The 22,554-nt window shown below is 40.3% G+C and overlaps 1 protein-coding gene across 1 annotated transcript in view; it reads left to right on the top strand.

The window, feature by feature from the left end:
• LOC132151973 (uncharacterized) overlaps positions 1-21,619 on the top strand; it is an 86,281-nt gene extending 64,662 nt beyond the window's left edge. The window contains exon 4 of the mRNA XM_059560558.1: positions 20,460-21,619. Coding sequence (XP_059416541.1) covers positions 20,460-20,827 — 368 coding nt within the window. The 3' untranslated portion in view covers positions 20,828-21,619. The remainder of the gene's footprint in view (positions 1-20,459) is intronic.
• The last annotated feature ends 935 nt before the right edge of the window (positions 21,620-22,554 follow it).

Genomic DNA, 22,554 nt, shown 5'->3' with positions numbered 1-22,554 from the left:
TGATGTAACCACTAAATGCCTGTATAGCACTCTATAGAGAGGCTTGTGAATTCCTTAGTTGTTTTCAGACATAGTTGCTCACTTATATTAAGTTGTGAACTTGAATGTATATTAAGACATTCTCAAAGACTACTTTTTGTCAAGGTTCATATGAAGAGTTTGGTTCCAAAACACAACAAATCCATTTTGATTCATTTAAGTAAAAATGTGTTTTATTTACAGAGAAAGTGGCAAAATAAAAACCACTATTTTATGTTTCAAACTTTCACATAGCATCTTTAGGTTATAACATAAAGAATTCAAATCCAGGTTTTGATTTTTAAAGATTTCTTATAATTTTTTTTCTTCCTAAAATGCAATAAATCCTTATTTTATTTTTTTCTCAAAATGCAATAAATCCGTTGAATCAATATGAAAGTTATTTTTAATATAGAAACTGATGAAAATACACAACATAGTAAGCTGATCCACATATGACAGCCTCTGAACTTAGTCAAAACTAATCTTATACTAATCTAAAAATGCATTCATCAGTCATCGCTTCCCAAAAGGATTTTTAAGGGACATCTTGGTAATGCTATAAATACCACATTTATTTGAATAAATTATAATATTTATTTGAATTAATTATCAATCTATCGATCGAGAGAGAGAGAATTGTGTGTGTGAATTACCTGTGTCTGCACACCTCTCTGTACAAACATGGAAGCTGTTTAGTTATTTTGATTTTACCTCATTACTGAGGATGATAATGTAGCTATCTAGTATCTATGCTATTTTATAAATAAAAGTTGTGGGGCAGCATAGACAATAAAGTTACTGTGTGTGCACAACGCAATCTGCAATCTCTGTCCTCTCTCCCTCTTACTAGGCCTCATTCATGAAACTTGGGTAAATATAGGGTAAATTTTAAGTAATTTGCATGTAAAAGAGACCATCCAGAAAACTCTACTCCAGATTCACAAACGCTTCGTAAACATCAGATTGGATAGTTAATTGTGTAGGTTAATGAATTCCAAACATTTTTAAATGGGGAGAGCTTGCATGCTCATTCATAATTACCATAATCTCCATGAATTCTGAGTGACAACTATATAAAGGCACCATATTTGTCAGGATAGATAGAGTTTTGTCATATTGTCATGATCTAAAACAAATGATCTAAGATGTAAAACATGATCTAAGACAATAGTTGCTCTCTCCCTTATTGAAGGCAATTTGGGGAGGGGAATAAAATGGACCACCTTTGAGAACATGTCCACCACAGTCTCTGCGAGTCAGACAGGCTGCACGAGCCTCAATTGATGCGACCTTGATACTGTCAATACATTGTCCATTATTTGTCACTGTTTACACTGAAAGTAAAAAAAAAATCAGAATAATTCTCGCCAAAGTTTAGTTGCTGCCCTATTGTTATTGTTTGTTATAAACATTTTAATCAGGTTACTTATCCAGTCTGGCAAGTAAAATTCTCTTTCACTTGCCCCTTCACAAAATCCACTTGTCCCGGACAAGCAGACAAGCGTTAATGTCGAGCCCTGAAATCCAAAGAACGTAACTGACTTCGCCCCAGCTGGAGAAGAAGAGGGACGGGTAATGCCTGCTACCAGAGAATCATGTATATACCTCTCCATGGTCTCCCTCTCCAGACCAGACAGAGAGTAAAGTCGCCCCTCAGGTGGAGAAGTGCCAGGCAACAGGTCAATCACACAGTCATATGGGCAGTGCGGAGGCAGAGATGAAGCTTGGGACTTACTGAAAACCGCTCTTAAGTCATGGTAAGCCTCTGGTACATCTGCCAGGCTCACCAGCTCCTCTTGGCAGAGGCAACTCCATTTCCTCTGCATAATTCATTTATTGGTGAGTAGATTATGTCAGGGTACAGGATAGATAGAGGACTCAGATGCAGAGTAGTGAAAAGGAGAATCTTTATTCTTGCCACAAAACACAAAATAACATAAACAATAATTAAATGTAGCTCCAGTGAACAGAGATTCCAGAGCTGGCTGGGACACTGCAGACCACTTGAGCTGCCAAATCTCTGTACTACGAGTCCTTGATAACAGGAGAACAGAGGGTCAGACACTGATGTTTGACCACTACACAAAACCGGGGCAAGGATAAAACGATCTACTCAAGATGAAAGACAGAAAGGCAGAGACATATAAGGGAGTGGGAGAATCAGCTTGTGATCTGCGCACCCCCGCCACGATCAGCGCTGATTGTCAATATTATGACAATCATCATTGCACCATGACAATATTATGAAGCGAAAATAAGAATTTCAACATGTCCTCTCTAAAGCGAATCAAAAAGAAACAATTTGAAGATGATTGAAGTTGTGTTATCGGTGATTAGCATGCGGCTAGCATGTCTCTAGCATGATTAGGAAGTTGTTAGCATGATTAGCATGTTGCTAGTAGGTTGTTAGCATGTTTTTAGCATGATAAGCATGTTGCTAGTATGTTTTGTTAACATGTTTATAGCATGATTATCATGCGACTAGCATGTTGCTGGCATGATTAGCATGTTAGCATGTTTCTAGCATAATTAGCATGTTGCTAGCATTTTGCTAGTATGTTTCTAGCATGATTAGCATGTGGCTAGCATGTCTGTAGCATGATTAGCATGTTTTCTAGCATGTTTGTAGCATGATTAGTAAGTGACTAGCATGTCTGTAGCATGTTTGTAGCATGATTAGCAAGTGACTAGCATGTCACTAGCATGTTACTAGCATTTTCCTAGCATGATTAGCATGTTGCTAGCATGTTTCTAACATGATTAACATTTTGCTAGCATGTTTCTAGGATGATTAGCATTTTGCTAGCATGTCACTAGCATGATTAGCATGTTAGTAGCATGTTTCTAGCATGATAAACATGTTGCTAGTATGTCGCTAGCATGTTGTTAGCATGATTAGCATGTTGCTAGCATGTTTCTAGCATTCTTATTATGTGGCTAGCATGTCTCTACAAATATTAGCATGTTGTACGCATGTTTCTAACATGTTTCTAGCATGATTAGCAAATGACTAACATGTCGCTAGCATGTTTGTAGCATGATTAGCAAGTGACTAGCATGTCGTTAACATGTTACTAGCATGAATAGCATTTTGCTAGCATTTTTCTAGCATTGATTAGCATGTTGGTAACATGTAGCTAGCATGTTGCTAGCATGATTAACATTTTGCTAGCATTTTTCTAGCATGATTAGCATGTTGCTAGTATGTCGCTAGTATTTTGCTAGCATGATTAGCATGTTTGCTTGCATGTTTTTATCATGATTAGCATGTTGCTAGTACTTTTATCATGCGACTATTATGTTGCTAGCATGATTTGCATGTTGCGAGCATGCTTCTAGCATGATTAGCATTATGCTAGTATGTCGCTAGCATGTTTTTATCATGATTAGTATGCAACTAACATGTTGCTAGCATGATTAGCATGCGACTCGCATGTCGCTAGCATGATTAGCAAAGTTACTAGCATGTTGCTAGCATAACTAGCATGTCTGAAACATGTTGCTAGCATGACTAGCAAGTGACTAGCATGTCATTACCATGATTAACAAGTGACTAGCATGTCATTACCATGATTAGCAAGTGACTAGCATGTTATTAGCATTTTGTTAGCATGATTAGCAAAGTGACTAGTATTTTGTTAACATGATTAGCAAATGACTAGCATGTTTCTAGCATGACTAGCAAGTGAGTAGCATGTTGCTAGCATGACTAGCAAGCGACTAGCATGTTTCTATGCTAATCCAGGTAAAATCAGTTGATTCAGTTAGAAACCAGCTAAGACCAGCGTGACAGTGGCCAAAACTACTTTAAAACCATGTTAAAAGCATGTTTCTAACCTGATTATCAAGTTACTAACATGTTGTTAACATGTTTCTATGATAATCTAGCTAAAACCAGTTGATTAAGTAAAGAAAACCAGCTAAAACCAGCTAAGACCAGCTAAGACCAGCGTGACAGTGGCCAAAACCACTTTAAACCAACAATTTAACTAGAATTAAAAGTTAGTGAACTAACTTTGATGTTGGCTTGGCCATGGGGCAAAAGAGCCACAGTACTTGTGTACCCAACATTCTTGAGCTGCTCCGCTGCAAAAATAAATAAATAAATAAAATAAAAAATACTCCTGCAACAGTCTTTTTCTATGGTCCCTGGCTGTTTTCTTTTCTAATAAAAAGCCTATGCTATGATAACAGCTACGACAGAGTTGTCTAGCTGGATGTGAAATAAGTCATGCCTATTTTTCTCGTGTTTGTATTTCACAGTCCTGTCACCGTTGCGTTGTGGGCAACGACACACAAGATAACTGAAACAATGCGGTTTAAATCAAGGTGATCATAAAGGGTCCAAGCACAATGGTTTGTATAGATGATGCAGTTACACAATGGACGTGTATCTTTTCAAGTAAATTATGAGTCCTTTTGTGAGTACTATTATATGCATAACATGAAAATATATAACTATCATAGTGTCCCTTCTTCACTAATGTGTGATAACTTGATAAATATATTGGCAATACTATTAAAATATGATCAAATGTAATGGTATTTAGGAGATGATCGTTTTTGCATAATTCCTATATTGGGTTTTATGAAAGTTTATAAAAAATTATTTTTTATTTACTTTTTTTATTTATGCACATAAATGAAACATTTTCAAGTCTTTGAACAGATGAGGTGTGCTATATCTTTTCTAACTGATTGGACTTATGGTTTTCATAAAAATAAATATTAAAAATCATAAAAATCCCATAGACTTTAATTGATAGGATGATCAGATGAGCCAAGCTCCAAATCCCATTAGACTCAATCAAACTTTGCTTCTATGAACTATTTCTAATCAATTTAAACTCATTCAAACTCATCTAATATTTTGAATTTATTAATGTGCATAAATAAAAAAATAATAAATATTCAATTTTTTTTAAATAAACTTCAATAAGGCCCAATATAGTAATAGTGCAAAAACTATAAGCTCCAAAATACCATTCAATTTGATCTTATTTTAATAGTACTTATATTTCTCATATTAGAAACATATTTCTCAAGTTATCACACATTACAAAAAAATTAAAGAAGGGACACTATATAAGTTATCTATTTTCATGTTGGGCATATAATAGTACTCACAGAAGGCCTCATAATTTACTTGAAAAGAGGCAATTTATGTATTCATTTGTATTTTTAACCGATTTAAAAGTGAAACTAAGGCAGAATCCTGTGCTCTGCTGATAAATAAAGTTACTTTAATATTCAGATCCAGTATCATGATCAACTTCCGATTTATATATCAATGGTTTATGTTCACATGGCTGTTTTCGTTTCTATTCACCAAGCAATTTTCTATGGACCCTTGCTGTCTTCTGTTCTAATAAAAAGCCTAGGCTATGACAATAGCTTCGACAGAATTGGCTATTGAACATAAACTGTTGAGAAATTAATTTGGAAGTTGATCATGATACTGGATTTGAATATTAAAGTGATTTCATTTACCAACTGCTTTGTCTCTGAATATATCTTGAAGTATTTAGTATTTATCCTCTGGCGCCATCGTGTGGACAACATAAGCAATGTGGCCTTCATTTCCCATTGAAATCTAATTTACTGAAAGCAGCTGGTAAATGCAGTCTCTTTTAATATTCAATCCAGCATCAATACCCATTTACGTGAGAAGTCGTGGCCTAATGGTTAGAGAGTCGGACTCCCAATCGAAAGGCTGTGAGTTTGAGTCCCGGGCCGGCAGGAATTGTGGGTGGGGGGAGTGCATGTACAGTTCTCTCTCCACCTTCAATACCACGACTTAGGTGCCCTTGAGCAAGGCATCGAACCCCCAACTGCTCCCCGGGCGCCGCAGCATAAATGGCTGCCCACTGCTTCGGGTGTGTGCTCACAGTGTGTGTGTGTGTGTGTTCACTGCTCTGTGTGTGTGCACTTTGGATGGGTTAAATGCAGAGCAAAAATTCTGAGTATGGGTCACCATACTTGGCTGAATGTCACTTCACTTTTTCACTTCACATTTACGATTTATTTCTCAACAGTTTATGTTCACGTGGCTGTTTTCGTTTATATTCGCCAAGCTATTATGAATTTTGAAATAATCGTGTACTTGATTTGTCGGATCTACCGACGAAAAGCCAGAATCACTGTCCTCTGAAGCTGGAGAGATGGATGTTATTTTCATCTAATACAAAAAGATCACACAAGCACTAATTTTGATCTCTATAATATATTCTTCTAATTGTTTTGTGTTGATTCGCTGCACTGTTTTAATTTAAAAGGCTGTCAAAACTTTTTTTCCTTCCAGTATTCATAAGCTGTATCGCGCTATCAAATGTTATTTCATTTTGCACACATACACAGCTCAAAAACACCTGAATTCTGTTCTTGTTGTGTTGTTATGGGTGGATTGTGTGCACTCGCTGTGATATTTTATTTTTAAAAGCTCTTAAAAAATATAAAAATGCTTTTATTCTGAGCTCGTAGTGATAACTGGGCTGGCTGATGCAGCGCTCATTTCTCTCTCGTCTTTCTCTCGGTTCTCTGGCTAGAGACATAATTTATTAATGAGATCTGACCCGGTAATAATAACGTATGTTGGTTTAGCTTCCCAGCTAACAAAAAAAGGTCCCCAGGACGTCCCCTAAATGGCCTCTGCGAACGTCCCCTGGACGTCAGCATGTAAGGTCCGCTTGACGTCGAGCGGACGTTTGCGAAGACGTCCGCCGGACGTTCACGAGGCCGTTCACAGGACGTGCAGCGGACATTCGGGACGTTTAGCGCTTTAAAATCCTCTAAATGTCATTTTATTGTACTTTTAAGCTAATCAAAGACAACAGACACGCTGTATGAAGCAAAATACGTTTATTTTAATTGAACAATCGTAAAGTTGCAGGGGTATTTTCGTCTGTGTGTGTGTGTGTTTTGGTGAATGGTGTGTCCGCATGTCTCTGGTTGTCAGCTGTGGTTAGTCGATTGCATTTATTCCCATGGTCTTCTAACCTAAAACAACAAAATGAACACATTCAGTAGTGTTATGACTTTATATGTTAGGACTATCGTTTATCCATTGACAAAAGATTTGTAAAGACTGTTGACAGTTTGGATTTAGACCAAGCGGTCCAAAATTTAGCGGACATATGCCTTTTTGCCGCATATAGGCGTCTTAGTGTTTATTTTTGCCATATGGAAATTAAATATTTAAGTTCAATATCTGCCAATATTATATACACTTAATCATTTCAGCTTTACAAACTAACATTAGCTTAGAAAGTGTTCACATAGCCTAATGTCAGCAGCCGCGCGGGACAACTTCAGCAAAGGTTTAAAAAGGTAAACTTCATCAAATGTAAGCATTAGGTGATAAACAGTAGTTACGGTAGCTATAATGTCTAATAATATAAAAGAATAAATACCTTTTTTGACCAAACAAAAGCGAAAACTCAAGGCCGTGTCTGAGGAAATTACAGGATGACCGTTAACTGTCATTAGCGGCTGAGCGTTGCCATGGATACATGCTGCGTGCCCTAAAGTGACGTCATTCGGTCATGTGCTCATTTGATCGACAGCTGCTTGGATCCTATCTCCAGTGTGGCTATATTACTTTTTTTATTAGAGCTCTATGTAATATTGCAGTCTTAAATGCAATAACTAAAATAATTTATTTCCTAAATAACTTTTCTTGTAGGCTTACCAACAGTTTATACAATACAAGTTTATTTATATAGCACAAATAAACAGTTTAATACGTAAATGAAAGTAATTTATTTATTTGTCTTACCTGTGTTAATTTTCACTTTATTTTCTTCATGTTTTCCTTGGCATTCACTCTATAACATTCTAGTAGAGCTCCTGGGATGCAAACATATTTTCTTCATTCATGCATAAACCTAATTGTAGCTATGTTCAATTATATTATTGAAGGGCATCATGATTTTGAAGTTTAAATGCTGAAAACAGACTCCTGATTTAATGACTTTTTTCATTACAGAAGTTACTCCTATTTTCTTTTTCCAGAAATGAACATTATTAATTTAACATTAACTTTATATTACAATGTATTCAAATCTATATAGTAAAAATAATAATAATAATAATAATATTATCAATGTGCAAATCAAAACAATTTTTATTTATTTTAAGTATTTTGTTTTAGGCAAAAATACCTTTTAAAATCCAATAAGAGTTTATATTAGTTTGATTTTGTCAACTATCTTTGTCTGAGTTGCAAGGTGTCAGGTCCAGTGTTGAGAAGGTTACTTTGGAAATGTTATAGGTTACAGATTACAAATTACCTTATTTAAAATGTAATATGTAGTGTCACTGTTTCAAGTGACTTTAAGTAATGTAACTGATTACATATGATTACTTTTTGATTACGTTTCTAAATTTCTATTGTTTTCAAATTTTGATTATTTTGAATCATTTAAAGCAGGCAGGGTTAATGTTACAGTGGTACTCAACACTGATTACTCTCAGATTTCAGAATCCTTCTTCACTTGAATTAAGACTATAATTTAATTGTAAAGTACAACCACCTCAAAATAGGACTTTAGCAGCTCTTTTTACTTTGCAGGTTAAAAACAGATTTAAAATCATAAGATATAGTTTCACGAGTTCGCATTTACTTATAATTAAATAAAGGTTATGCGTATTTGGCGTGCTGTCCGGGGGGAGAGCTCCGAGCCCGGCAAGACTCCCGAGTCCGGGGCACCCCCCCCCCCCCCCCCCATCCGGGGAGAGGGGTCTGAGCTCGGAGTTTGGCTTAGCCCAAGTGCTCCCCTGAGTTTTTTCTACCTGAGCTGGGGTAGAAACTTGGCTGAAGGGGCGAGATCGGGGTGGCGGAGGGATTCTGAAAGTCAAGAGATAACGAAGGTAGGATGTACTTGATTATTTATAGGCGTTTTCTCGAGCTGATTGGTAACCAGTGTAATTGCTGATGATGATGAACTGGCCGTGTTAACTATCCGTGCATGCTTCTCCCGAAATTCGTTTGTGAAACGTCACTTCACGAGTTCGCATTTACTTATAATTAAATAAAGGTTATGCGTATTTGGCGTGCTGTCCGGGGGGAGAGCTCCGAGCCCGGCAAGACTCCCGAGCCCGGGGCACCCCCCCCCGTCCGGGGAGAGGGGTCTGAGCTCGGAGTTCGGTTTAGCCCAAGTGCTCCCCAAAAAGCAATTAGAACGGGACAGCAGCCAGATACGCAAATTTACGTCTCCCCAAAAGCTGTGCTTAAATGTTACATGGGTGCTGGGCGTCCTTTGGTGTATAAATGTTACGACAGTGTCTATTTGACTTCCATGGAAGCATCCACTTGAAAGAGAGAGATGGGAACTCCCACTGGAGACGCGATTATTGCAGCAGTTGGGAAGACCGAAAAGGCTCCTGCAGGACCATACACTGCTGCGGCAGTGAGGATAATATGGAAAAGGCTCCTGCGGGAGCATGCACTGCTGCGGCAGTGAGGAAATATGGAGAGGCTCCTGCGGGAGCATACACTGCTGCGGCAGTAAAGGAATATGGAAAGGCTCCTGCGGGAGCTGGCACTGCTGCGGCAGTAAGGGAATATGGAAAGGCTCCTGCGGGAGCATATACTGCTGCGGCAGTGAGGATAATATGAAAAAAGGCTCTTGCGGGAGCTGACACTGCTGCGGCAGTGAGGAAATACGTAAAGGCTCCTGCGGGAGCTGACACTGCTGCGGCAGTGGAAAAATACGGAATGGCTCCTGCGGGAGCTGACACTGCTGCGGCAGTGAGAAAAATGTGGAGAGGCTCCTGCGGGAGCATACACTGCTGCGGCAGTGAGAAAATATGAAAAAGGCTCTTTGCGGGAGCTGACACTGCTGCGGCGGCGAGAAGAATATGGAGAGGCTCCTGCGGGAGCTGACACTGCTGCGGCAGTGAGAAAAATATGGAGAGGCTCCTGCGGAAGCTGACACTGCTGCGGCAGTGAGAAAATATGGAGAGGCTCCTGCGGGAGCTGACACTGCTGCGGCAGTGAGAAAATATGGAGAGGCTCCTGCGGGAGCATATACTGCTGCGGCACTGAGGATAATATGAAAAAAGGCTCTTGCGGGAGCTGACACTGCTGCGGCAGTGAGGAAATACGTAAAGGCTCCTGCGGGAGCTGACACTGCTGCGGCAGTGAGAAAAATATGGAGAGGCTCCTGCGGGAGCTGACACTGCTGCGGCAGTGAGAAAAATATGCAGAGTCTCCTGCGGGAGCTGACACTGCTGTGGCAGTGAGAAAATATGGGGGGTCTGAGCTCGGAGTTCGGCTTAGCCCAAGTGCTCCCCAAAAAGCAATTAGAACGGGACAGCAGCCAGATACGCAAATTTACGTCTCCCCAAAAGCTGTGCTTAAGTTTTAGATGGGTGCTGGGCGTCCTTTGGTGTATAAATGTTACGGCAGTGTCTATTTGACTTCCATGGAAGCATCCACTTGAAAGAGAGAGATGGGAACTCCCACTGGAGACGCGATTATTGCGGCAGTTGGGAAGATCGAAAAGGCTCCTGCGGGAGCATACACTGCTGCGGCAGTGAGGATAATATGGAAAAGGCTCCTGCGGGAGCATGCACTGCTGCGGCAATGAGGAAATATGGAGAGGCTCCTGCGGGAGCATACACTGCTGCGGCAGTAAGGGAAAATGGAAAGGCTCCTGCGGGAGCTGGCACTGCTGCGGCAGTAAGGGAATATGGAGAGGCTCCTGCAGGAGCATATACTGCTGCGGCAGTGAGGATAATATGAAAAAAGGCTCTTGCGGGAGCTGACACTGCTGCGGCAGTGAGGAAATACGTAAAGGCTCCTGCCGGAGCTGACACTGCTGCGGCAGTGAGAAAAATATGGAGAGGCTCCTGCGGGAGCTGACACTGCTGCGGCAGTGAGAAAAATATGGAGAGGCTCCTGCGGGAGCTGACACTGCTGCGGCAGTGAGAAAATATGGAGAGGCTCCTGCGGGAGCTGACACTGCTGAGGCAGTGAAAAAATATGGAGAGGCTCCTGCGGGAGCATATACTGCTGCGGCAGTGAGGATAATATGAAAAAAGGCTCCTGCGGGAGCTGACGCTGCTGCGGTAGTGAGGAAATACGTAAGGGCTCCTGCGGGAGCTGACACTGCTGCGGCAGTGAGGAAATACGTAAAGGCTCCTGCGGGAGCTGACTCTGCTGCGGCCGTGAGGAAATTCGTAAAGGCCCCTGCGGGAGCCGATGCTGCTGCGGTAGTGAGGAAATACGTAAAGGATCATGCGGGAGCTGACACTGCTGCGGCAGTGAGGAAAAAACACGTGAAGGCTCCTGCGGGAGCTGACACTGCTGTAGCAGCGGGGGAAATATATGATGGCTCCTGAAGGAGCGGGGTGCTGTTGGAATTGGGAAATGGAGATGGCTAGAAAAAAATACGGGTGGCTGACGAGGGTTTGATGGGCTTTCTTGAGATTTACGCGGTCTGATCGGATGTAGCTCTTAAAAGCTTCTGATGACCAGCGACCGAGTGTTTGGATCTGATGTTGGGAAAGGCCATTTTGAGCCGCTGTGGTGGCTGCACCTATTCTGAAGGAATGGCTGGAGAAATCGTCAGCTGAGATGCCGGACAGACGTAAGACAAATTTCAAGTGTTTCTGGAACCAAAGACGGGAGACGGGGCGGCTACAGTCGTCTGTGAAAAGAGGGTCGGAAAGGGATTTAGCTTGGGCTTTCCTGAGCTGGAGGAAGGCTAGGAGAGTTTGGTATTGGAGAATAGGTGATTGGAGGTTAAAAATAAAAATAAAGTGGCCCTTCATGGTCTGATCTGTTTTACTTCGCTTTATATGAAATGACATGGCTTCATTGTCCAGGACTGCTAGATCAGAAATGGTGGGGTGGATATTTGGATTAAAGCTGGAAGTGGTAGTGAGCTCTGAGCATCTGAGAAAGCCGAAGAAGGCTAGAATAAACATGGCATCTAGCGTTCGAGCAGTGTGGATGGAGTGGTAACCTTTGCGAAGCGTAGAAATGCATTTAATCAGGATTTCGAAGGTTATAAGCTGCCTGGAGTCTGGGTGCGTGGGGTGGGCTCTTTGAATGCATTTGATGAGAAGGGAGGTCTGTGAATTGGCTATTTGGGGTGAGGGTGAACCAAATATGAGTTTATGGAAAAATTGGATTCCACTTAGATAGCTTTTGATGGAGCTGACTTGGAGGGTTTTGTTAATGTTGAGGTGTGATATAAATGAGGTGATGGAGAGCAGGGAAAAATCAGGGAACGGTAGATTAAAGGCGGAGTGGAATGCTTTAAAGCATTTCCATGCTGTGAAGTATGACTGCAGGGTACTTGGGGAAATGGCTTGGAGAATAGAATCTCTTGAAGTTTCGAGAAGGGGTCTCAGAGGATGATTCAGAGGAATATTAGTTCTGAATAAGGAGGTACTGGGGTTGGGAGTGGTTCCGCCTGCGGTGCCAACAGCCTGAATTTCTGAAAGGCAAAACTTGCCTCAAGAATGTGTTTTGAGGTTATAATGAACTGATCGTTAGCGGAGATCCAGATTAAACGTCTTTGAAAGGGCATTAAGGTGGGTGAATGAGAAAGGCCATTATTAATTCAATGTACAGTAGCCTCGTTATCGCAGTGAATAACGATGCTGGACCATTCTTTTCCCCACAGAAAGGCTGCCAGGACAAGATGATATAGCTCGAAAAGGGGTGAGGGTATTAATGGCTGGGGAAAATCTAACGGCTGGGAGGGCAATGTAGAAGCGGACCAGTGATTTTGGTGAAATCCTCCGAAACCGATGGAGGGGGCGGCGGCTTTTGATTATTGGTGAATTCATAGGCTCTCTCTCGCGCACCTGCGCGGTTTAAAACATCCAATAGTTATGATTTCAATTCCAATAGTCAAGAACAAGGGGTTTAGCTCCACCCATGCATGATAATATCGTGCATTAGCGATCTTACAGGCTGACGATATGACGATTTGAAAAATGACCATATCGCTCAACTCTAGCGGGAGCGAGAACTGCTGCGGCACTGAGGAAATATGGAAAAAAGGATCCTGCGAGAGCGGGCACTGCTGCGGCAGTGGAGAAAAACAGATAGAGGCTCCTGCAGGAGCAGGCACTGCTGTGATGCTGGAGTGAGGATGGGCTATTATGGATGGATAAGGGGATGTTTAAAGAGGGTTAGTTATGGTGGGTCACGAGTTTGAGACTGGCGTTAAGGAGGTTGGCTGATGAGGGTTCGGTGATCTTCTTTTATATGGAGACACTAGGGTATGGCGGAACAGAGAAGTAATGAGGAGCATGAGAGGAGGAGGAAAGATAGCTGCTGGAGCCACCTACGGAGATGTGCTTACGCTTGGGACGGTTCTGGTAGTGGAATAAAGAGAGGGTAAATGGCGGGCATTAGCGAAGGAATGCTCACACTTGGGACAGCTCTGGGAGTGGAAGAGAGAGGGAAAAGGAGGGGAATGGCGGACAACGGGGCCTGAGCCAAGGGTGTTCGGAGGGATGGGTAGGGCGGAACATAGAGAAGGACGGGGGAGCAAGAGAAGAGGAGGAAAGATAGCTGCTGGAGCCGCCTGCGGAGACGTGCTCACGCTTGGGACGGCTTCGGAAGTGGATGAAAAGAGGGGGAAAGAGGAGGTGAACGGCGGGTATAGGGGCCTGCGCCAATATGAGAGGCAATGTCACACTGGGGTTAGACTGTGGGGCTGCAGGCCATGAGTAGGGGAGAGGGTTGTCGGAAAAGGGGTTGTGGATGGGTCTGCATCGCTATCGAAGGCATGCTCGCGTTAGCGTCTGTTACGGGAGCTGGAGGCCACTGAAAAGGAAAAAGGAGGTAAGTAGCAGCAGGAAGAAAGTAAGGGTCTGTGTTGCAAGTGGAAGCAGCTTCGCACTTACTTCACGTGTTGTTGGTCACAGGAAGGGAATCCTGAAGTACCTATGTGCAACCTGCACTACTACCGGAGGCAGCCTCACGCTAGTGTTTACTACGGGAGCTGGAGGCCGCTGAACAGAAAATGGTTTATTAATAGCATGAGGGAGCGGAAGAGTTGTGGGCATTTTTACAAATGGAGGCAGCCTCACGTTAGCTTCAGCTGCTGTAGCTGTAGGCCATGCGAAGAGGTTGGGGTGTGTGAAGTCTTGAACCTGAGTAGCCTGCACTGCTAGCAGAGGCAGCCTTATGCTATTGTCTGCTACTTGAAGTAAAAGCAGCTTATGCTTGCTTCGGCTGCTGTAGATGTTGGCTACGGGAAAGTAGAGGGATTAGTAACATTAGACAATTCCTCAAGCCTTGTCCACATTAATATGTTCCTGTTGAAAAACATCTTTTCCTCTCGTTTTGGTCTTCCAGCCTTTGAACGCTCTCCAGAGTGGATATATTTGAGGATGCTGTTTTCACGTTGTAGTATGGACTGTAGAAACAGAAGCTTTGAAAACGAAGCATGTTTAGTCTTGTAACACATTCTACCAATAGACATGTTTATAGCAGTTAACTCCGAGTTATGTGCTATTCACTTTCACATGGTTTCTAAAAATTATTTTGCATGCTTTTCATATTACAGTTCTAAAAGACAACAGAAAATTTACTCACGATTGCTGTCCTGCGGAAAACACGAGGACAGTTGCGTTTTAGATCAATTCTGAGTGATCGCGCCAGTAAATGGTGAAATATTTCCATAAATAAATCGATCCTGCCAGGAAATTTAAATGAAACTTATGTCTGTATCATCTGAGTGAGGTTTGGACATGCACGGTAAGGCAGGTGTAACGTTAATGGGTTCAGACATTGCGGTGTGGATAACAACTCTGAAAAAATGCCTTGTTGGCTTCATGGATAAAAAATGGCAACGACATCGGACAGAATTACGTCATAACATCGTTTAACAAACTTAAGCAGCGAGACCTGCATTTTAGCAGCTTCACCTGAAAAATATTAATTTGCAACACACGGTCTGCGCTACTAGTGGAGGCAGCTTCGAACTGCGTTGCGGCCGGAAGCCGCGGTGAAGGGCTGAGCCGCGGCAGCAAGTGAGTGATGCTTTGCTTCGGTGATATCTGGGGCGCGGCCCCATTACTTCTCTGTTGGTGTCGAGCGAGGCGAGCTCGGGGCTTTGCACGGTCTGTTGGCCACAGCGTGTGGCTGTTTGAGAAGAGCAGGTGTCGCGATGACGCTTGATGCTCGGCGGCTGTGTTAGGCGGGATAGGAGTGATCATGGGGCCGGCGAATTGCAGCAGATCTGAAAAAATCCCTGGTCTAACGTTAGATCTCTTCGTTGGATGGAAAATTGGGTCTGTGATGAGATGGCAAACTGCGCGAACCGAATTCTGAAAGTCGAGAGATTACGAAGGTAGGATGTACTTGATTATTTATAGGCGTTTTCTCGAGCTGATTGGTAACCAGTGTAATTGCTGATGATGATGAACTGGCCGTGTTAATCATCCGTGCACGCTTCTCCCGAAATTCGTTTGTGAAACGTCACTTAATAGCTATGATACGGTTTTTGAAATCAAATCTTTGCATAGCTATGACAGGAAACATTGGCATCTAGCAATGCCTTGGAAAAAAGGCAGTTAATCTAAAAATAAAATAAAATAAATAAATAAATACATAATTTACATAAACCAAAAAAGGAAATAAAACAGTTATGGAATAAGCATGTGTCATATGCTGTGTCTTCAACTCCAGAAACATTGGTGTCTCATATTTTAAATATGTATATGTGTGAAAATATTCAAATGTAACTCCTTTTGTAATCATTAACAATATCATAATTAACTGTAATTTAATTACAGTTTACATTACATTAACAGATTACAGCTACATTTATTTTGCAATTAAATTACATAATTTAGTTACATGTAACTAGTTACTGCCCAACACTGGTCAGGTCTGATGATAAAAGATAAAGGACTGAATTGTTCAAGTTTTGGAATGGAAATGGCAGATGAGGGACGAAACAGGGACGTTCACAAACTGTCTCAGACGAATGTCCTCCGAGCGTCCACCAGCGAACGTCAAAAAGCGGACCAAATCCGGACGTCCTCCGAACCTCCGCCAGCGAACGTTATAAAGCGGACCAAATCCGTATGGCAGCGAACGTTATAAATTGAAAGTGAAAAGTGAAAAGCGGACGTACTGCGGACGTTCGGAACGTCCGGGGGACATCCCCTGTTTGCTGGGTTGTCAGTGTGATGTGTATTTATTTGTCCGATCTCGCCCCGAAACGCGGCTTTCGCTTCATGTGACTTTTTTTCCTTCACGATATCAGATAACCATTGATTTTGCACACACACACACACTTATGTATAATATATTGTTCTAATTGTTTTGTGCTGTTTCGCTGCAGTGTTTTAATGTAAAAGGCTAAGTACTCTATGTGGACTTCAAGTGTTCAGTGAATACATCGCGAGCTCGCGGGCAGTTGGCTGCCGCGAATATATAATTTTATTACTTTAAACAGTTCAGAAACATCTGAATTCAGCTCTTGGTGTTTTCTAATGGGTGGATTGCAATCGCCGTAATATTTTATTTTTAAAAGGTCTTAAATAAGAATAAATTCGCTCGTTATGAGCTCTGTGTTGAGCTGAGCAGCAGTGTGGTGTGTTCTTATGTGTGGATTGCTTGCGATCGCCATAATATTTTATTTTTAAAATTCTTCTCTCGTCTTTCTGACTGCTATCTGCCCAGAAATCAATTATTAATGAGCCCTGACCCCTGTAATAATCAGATATGTTGGTTTAGCTTGTCAGTTTGAGGGAAATTGTATTATTTTCTTGTATTTTTACTTAATTACTTGAGTTTGGGGCTTGTGGCTTTAAAGCCCTAGGAGGATATACGTTTGGAAATTTAGGAGCAGAAAAATAATAATAAAAAGAAGAAGTTTAAATAGCATAACAGTATGTTGCCAAGCCAACATAACTAGACAAAAAAGTTTGTTAAGACAAACCTTAAGTTGGCTTGAGAAAGCCTAGCGTGAAAGTTTTAAGCAGTTGTTGCCTGACTAGAGAGTTTGAAAAAGTTTGAAAAGTTAAAAAGGTTTTAAGTTCGATGGCAAGTTACAAGCATGTCACTAGCATGTTTCTTGCATGATTAGTGTGTTACTAGCATTTTCCTAGCATGATTAACAAGTGACTTTCATTTCGCTAGCATGATTAGCAAGTGACTAGCATGTCACTAGAATGTTTGTAGCATGATTAGCATGTTACTAGCATTTATCTAGCATGATTAGCAAATGATTAGCATGTCACTAGCATGATTAGCAAGTGACTAGCATGTTCCTAGCATGGCTAGCAAGTGACTAGCACGTCACTAACATGATTACCAAGTTACTACCATGTAGCTAGCATGTTTCTAGCATGATAGATAGATAGAAAAAGTCAGATGATAGATAGATAGATAGATAGATAGATAGATAGATAGATAGATAGATAGATAGATAGATAGATAGATAGATAGAAACAGTCAAATGATAGATAGATAGATAGATAGATAGATAGATAGATAGATAGAAACAGTCAGATGATAGATAGATAGATAGATAGATAGATAGATAGATAGATAGATAGATAGATAGATAGATAGATGAGTTTGAATTAGTTAGTAATAGTACATAGCATGATCAGCAAGTGACTAGCATGTCGCTAGCATGATTAGCCAGTTACTTGCATGTCAATAGCATGTTTCTAGCATGATTAGCATGTGACTAGCATGTTTCTAATATTATTAGCATGTTGCTAGGATAGATAGATAGATAGATAGATAGATAGATAGATAGATAGATAGATAGATAGATAGATAGATAGATGAGTTTGAATTAGTTAGTAATAGTACATAGAAGGTAAGTCTGATTGAGTCTAATGGGCTTCAGTTTGTTTAGATTTGAATTTGTGACAGTTGGAGTTTTAATCATCATTTTTATGAAAACCGTAAGTCCGATCAGTTAGAAAAGATATAGCAAGCCAACTTTTTCAAGCCAACTTAAATAGCTTTATAAACATGCAGTGCCATCAATGATCAAAACATTTGATGATTTACAACCCAACCCATTTATGTGGGGCTGGGAGCAGGAGTAAATTTTTTGTGTACCAACCATAGCTTGTAAAAAAAATGGATGTAGTGTCCGTGATATCACCCGTAGGTTTCTGAAGAGCATTTCTGAAGCCTAAACTTATATTTTATTCACAATAGAATACAGATAAAATTTCAAATGTTGAAAGTGAGACATTTTGAAATGTCATGCCAAATATTGGCTCATTTTGGATTTCATGAGAGCTACACATTCCAAAAAAGTAGGCACAGATAGCAACAAGAGGCCGGAAAAGTTAAATGTACATATAAGGAACAGCTGGAGGACCATTTTGTGTCTCTTTGTGTCTATTCTGAGTGTCTCTCAGAAGTCAAGATGGGCAGAGGATCACCAATTCCTCCAATGCTGCGGTGAAAAATAGTGGAGCAATATCAGAAAGGAGTTTCTCAGAGAAACCTCTTTTGTATCCTCCCAATGTCCTCCGTATGACGCGAGACCGGTGAGTGGAGCAGATGTCGGTCATTTCCAATCACTCCACCAGCCTCACTCCATTCCCACGGCCCTCGGCCCCGCCCCACTCGTCACATAATGGAAATCACAACATGGGCTCAGGAATACTTCCAAAAAACATTGTCTGTCAACACAATCCACCGTGCCATTCGCCGTTGCCGGCAAAATCTCTATAGGTTAAAAAAAGAAGCCATATCTAAACATGAACCAGAAGTGCAGGTGTTTTCTCTGGGCCAAGGCTCATTTAAAATGGACTGTGGCAAAGTGGAAAACTGTTCTGTGGTCAGACGAATCAAAATTTTAAGTTCTTTTTGGAAAACTGGGATGCCATATCATCCGGACTAAAGAGGACAAGGACAACCCAAGTTGTTATCAGCGCTCAGTTCAGAAGCCTGCATCTCTGATGGTATGGGGTTGCATGAGTTCATTTGGCATGGGCAGCTTACACATCTGGAAAGGCACTATCAATGCTGAAAGGTATATCCAAGTTGTGGAACAACATATACTCCCATCCAGATGTCGTCTCTTTTAGGGAAGATCTTGCATTTTCAACATGACAATGCCAGGCCACATACTGCATCAATTACAACATTATGGCTGCATAGAAGAAGGATCCGGGTACTGATATGTCCAGCCTGCAGTCCAAATCTTTCACCCAAAGAAGACCTAAGATAGTTTAGCAACTAGAAGCCTGTATTACACAAGAATGGGACAACATTCCTATTACTAAAATGTAACAACTTGTCTCCTCAGTCCCCAGACGTTAGCAGACTGTTATAAAAAGAAGAGGCAATGCCACACAGTGGTAAACATGGCCTTGTCCCAACCTTTTTTTTTTTTTTTAGATGTGTTGATGCCATGAATTTTAAAATCTACTTATTTTCCCTTAAAATGATACATTTTCTCAGTTTAAACATTTGATATGTTATCTATGTTGTATTCTGAATAAAATATAGAAAAATCTGTTTTTATTCACAATTTGTACAGGGTCCCAACTATTTTGGAATTGGGTTTGTAGTTCCTTGGAAAAAAAGTTCCTGGTACAATTGTTCCAGGTAATTTCCGTGGAAAACAGCATTAGAGTTTCACTGTTAGTAGAGACTCTGCTGCCAAACTATTTTGGGACACACAGACTCAGAGAGTTAATATACTCTCTCTCTCTCTCTCTCTCTCTCTCTCTCTCTCTCTCTCTCTCTCTCTATCTGTCTGTCTTATAACTTCATTTATCTGCTATCAATGGCTCAAGCCTCAATTACTAGGTCTAAAATGAAGTTTTGGAATTAGCAATAAAGGCACTGGATGAAATGCAGAAAAAATTAATCCTACTCACAACAGCATTTTAAGTACAAAAACTGGTCGAATGCCTTCACATATATCATCTGATCAATGTCTTGAGGTGTGGCAACCATAGTAGCCTATAAGTGAAGTAATTGACTCCGGACCATTCAATTATTAGAAATTGAATTACCTTACTTACCTTTACTTAAAGCATAGATTACAGCCAATAAGAATTGAGTATTCAGACAGAACATAACATAAAAATAAAATATACAACCCAAAAGGAATGTAAAAGGTGTTATTACTAATAACAGTAATCTGATGAAACTTGATTTCCCACTGGTAAAGTTCCATAGTAAAAATACAGATAAAATATAGTAAAAATAAGAATTAATATATATTCAGGGCTATGGTGATAAGATAAGACAATACAGCAGTGCATTTGAAGACAGACAAATCTTTCATCATGAAATTTGAATCATTTTATTCACTACATTATTTAATTTAATTGGTTTGCTTGTTTGAGGCTTAAGGCAAATTTAGCCAACCCCATTTACTTTGTTTAAAGCCTGAATTTTTGTTTTAATTTTAATGAGCATTTTAGCTTTACAGATTAACATTCATCATAGTCTCTTTTCCTTCTTCCTGCAGAGTGTCCTCAGGAAATTGTCCAGATGAATGAAGATGGAAAAAACAGGGTGACATGCAAGGTTGAGAAGTCAAACCATCATGGCCGTATCCACTGGTTTAATGGAAAAGACAATCTAACAAGCCAGTCAACCCAGGACATAAGTTATGCTGCTGATGGATCATATACAGTGGTTAGTTCTCTCAGTCTCAGTTTAAACTTGAAAACGTATAACTGTTCTTACTGGGTACCTCAAATTGAGCAATATATAATAAGCAAGCTCATTGTTATGGAATATAATACACAGTCTAAGACAAAGTCTTTCAGCAGTTACAGTTGCAGTGGTCTAGTCTTCTGTTTGTGTCTCCTTTGGAGTCTCATTCAGCAATAATGGAAACAATGGTAGCAATAACTCCAAAAATCTAATTTTAAACTTTAATTCAGATTAACAAACACATTACACACCACTCAAACCTACAAATCAAAGATACCTATCCCATGCCAAAGACTTGGCCTGCTTAGTCACAATGAGGTAATCAGGAGGAAGTAGGATACACGGGCCTATTATTTCTACACACAATAAGAACTGACAGTAAAATTAAAATGTCCGGAAAACCAACCTTTGTGCAAGATCTCAAAGAAAGATCAAAGAACACCAACTTGCCCAAACTTTTCTCCTTGCCTCCACCATTTCCCTCTCACTCTTCTCCCCCACTAGGCTTAAGAAGGCCTATACCACATATGATTTATCTTGTGAATCTGTTGTTTTTCTCCTTTCATGTTTGATATAATTTTAAGTTCAAGTTCAAATTAAAATTTCCTGATAATTTACTCACCCCCATGTCATCCTAGAACTTCAGTCGAAAAGAAATTAGGGTTTCTGATGAAAACATTCCACGATTATTCTTCTTATAGTGGACTTCAATGGCTACCAAATATTGAAGGTCAATATTACAGTTTCAGTGCAGCTTCAAAGGGCTCTGCATGATACCAGACAAGGAATAAGGGTCTTATCTAGTGAAATGATCTGTCAAAAAAATAATAATAAAAATGTATATGCATTTTAAACAAAAATGTTCACTTTGCACTGCTCTGAGATGCACGTCCACAACTTCACATAATCGCATTGAAAAGGTCATGCGTGATGTAGGCACAAGTACCGACTGAGTGTTTACAATCCAAATGTTTATTTTTTTTAATAAACTTTTATGCCAGACTCTACGCATAAATGCCTTCCACATCTTTGAACTGCAGTTATATTAGTTAAATTCCTTTAACCCGCTGGTGGTGGCTTTGATCTACCATCCTCCAAAACTTTCCAAGGATTTTATTGAGGAATTTGCAGTCCTTATATGTGAACTCTTTATTAAATATGATAATTATGATAATTCTTTGGGACTTCAATATTCAAATTTGCATTGGATCTGACTCTTTGTCTAAGGACTTTCAAAACCTGATTGAATCATTTGATCTCATACAAGTCCCTACTCAAGTTCAGTGTCATATGTTAGACCTGGTTTTGCCACATAATCTGCTCATCTCTGATATGACTATCTCTGATTTTAATAATTTGGACATGGATGATCATCTTGTGCTTTTTATTTACACCTGTCTGACATCCTTGAATCTGCTGCTCCATGAAAAATCAGTTAAAGTAAAAAAAAAAAAAATACCCTGGTTAAATAAAAGTACTTCCTTCCTTTGAGGGAAATGCAGACAAGCAGAACATAAATGGAGAAAGTCTAAACTTCAAGTTAAATATGAAGTTCTGCAGGTTGCAAATTTCCAAAAAGCAGCAAAACGTGATTATTATTTAGACATTATTAATCAAATTGTCATTGTCATAAGCCTAAGGCTCTTTTTTCTAATATTGACTCTGTTCTCAATCCACATGCAGAAGTTCAAACAGTATAATCTTTAACACCTGAATACTTGCTCAAATTTTTAATTAATAAGATCACCGATCAGCGACCTCAGACTGTCAAAATGTCAACACTCCCAAACCTCTCACTGGCACTCTTATCTGAAGTGTTTTGAATCTCATTTGAATCTCATTGATCTCATTGCTTGCCCTACAAGAAATCATTGCTCAATTAAAACCGACTTTTTGCTTGTTTG

Source organism: Carassius carassius, chromosome 10, assembly GCF_963082965.1.
Source record: "Carassius carassius chromosome 10, fCarCar2.1, whole genome shotgun sequence".
In the NCBI taxonomy this organism is placed as follows: Eukaryota; Metazoa; Chordata; class Actinopteri; order Cypriniformes; family Cyprinidae; genus Carassius; species Carassius carassius.
This window is presented reverse-complemented; position numbering and strand designations above follow the sequence as displayed.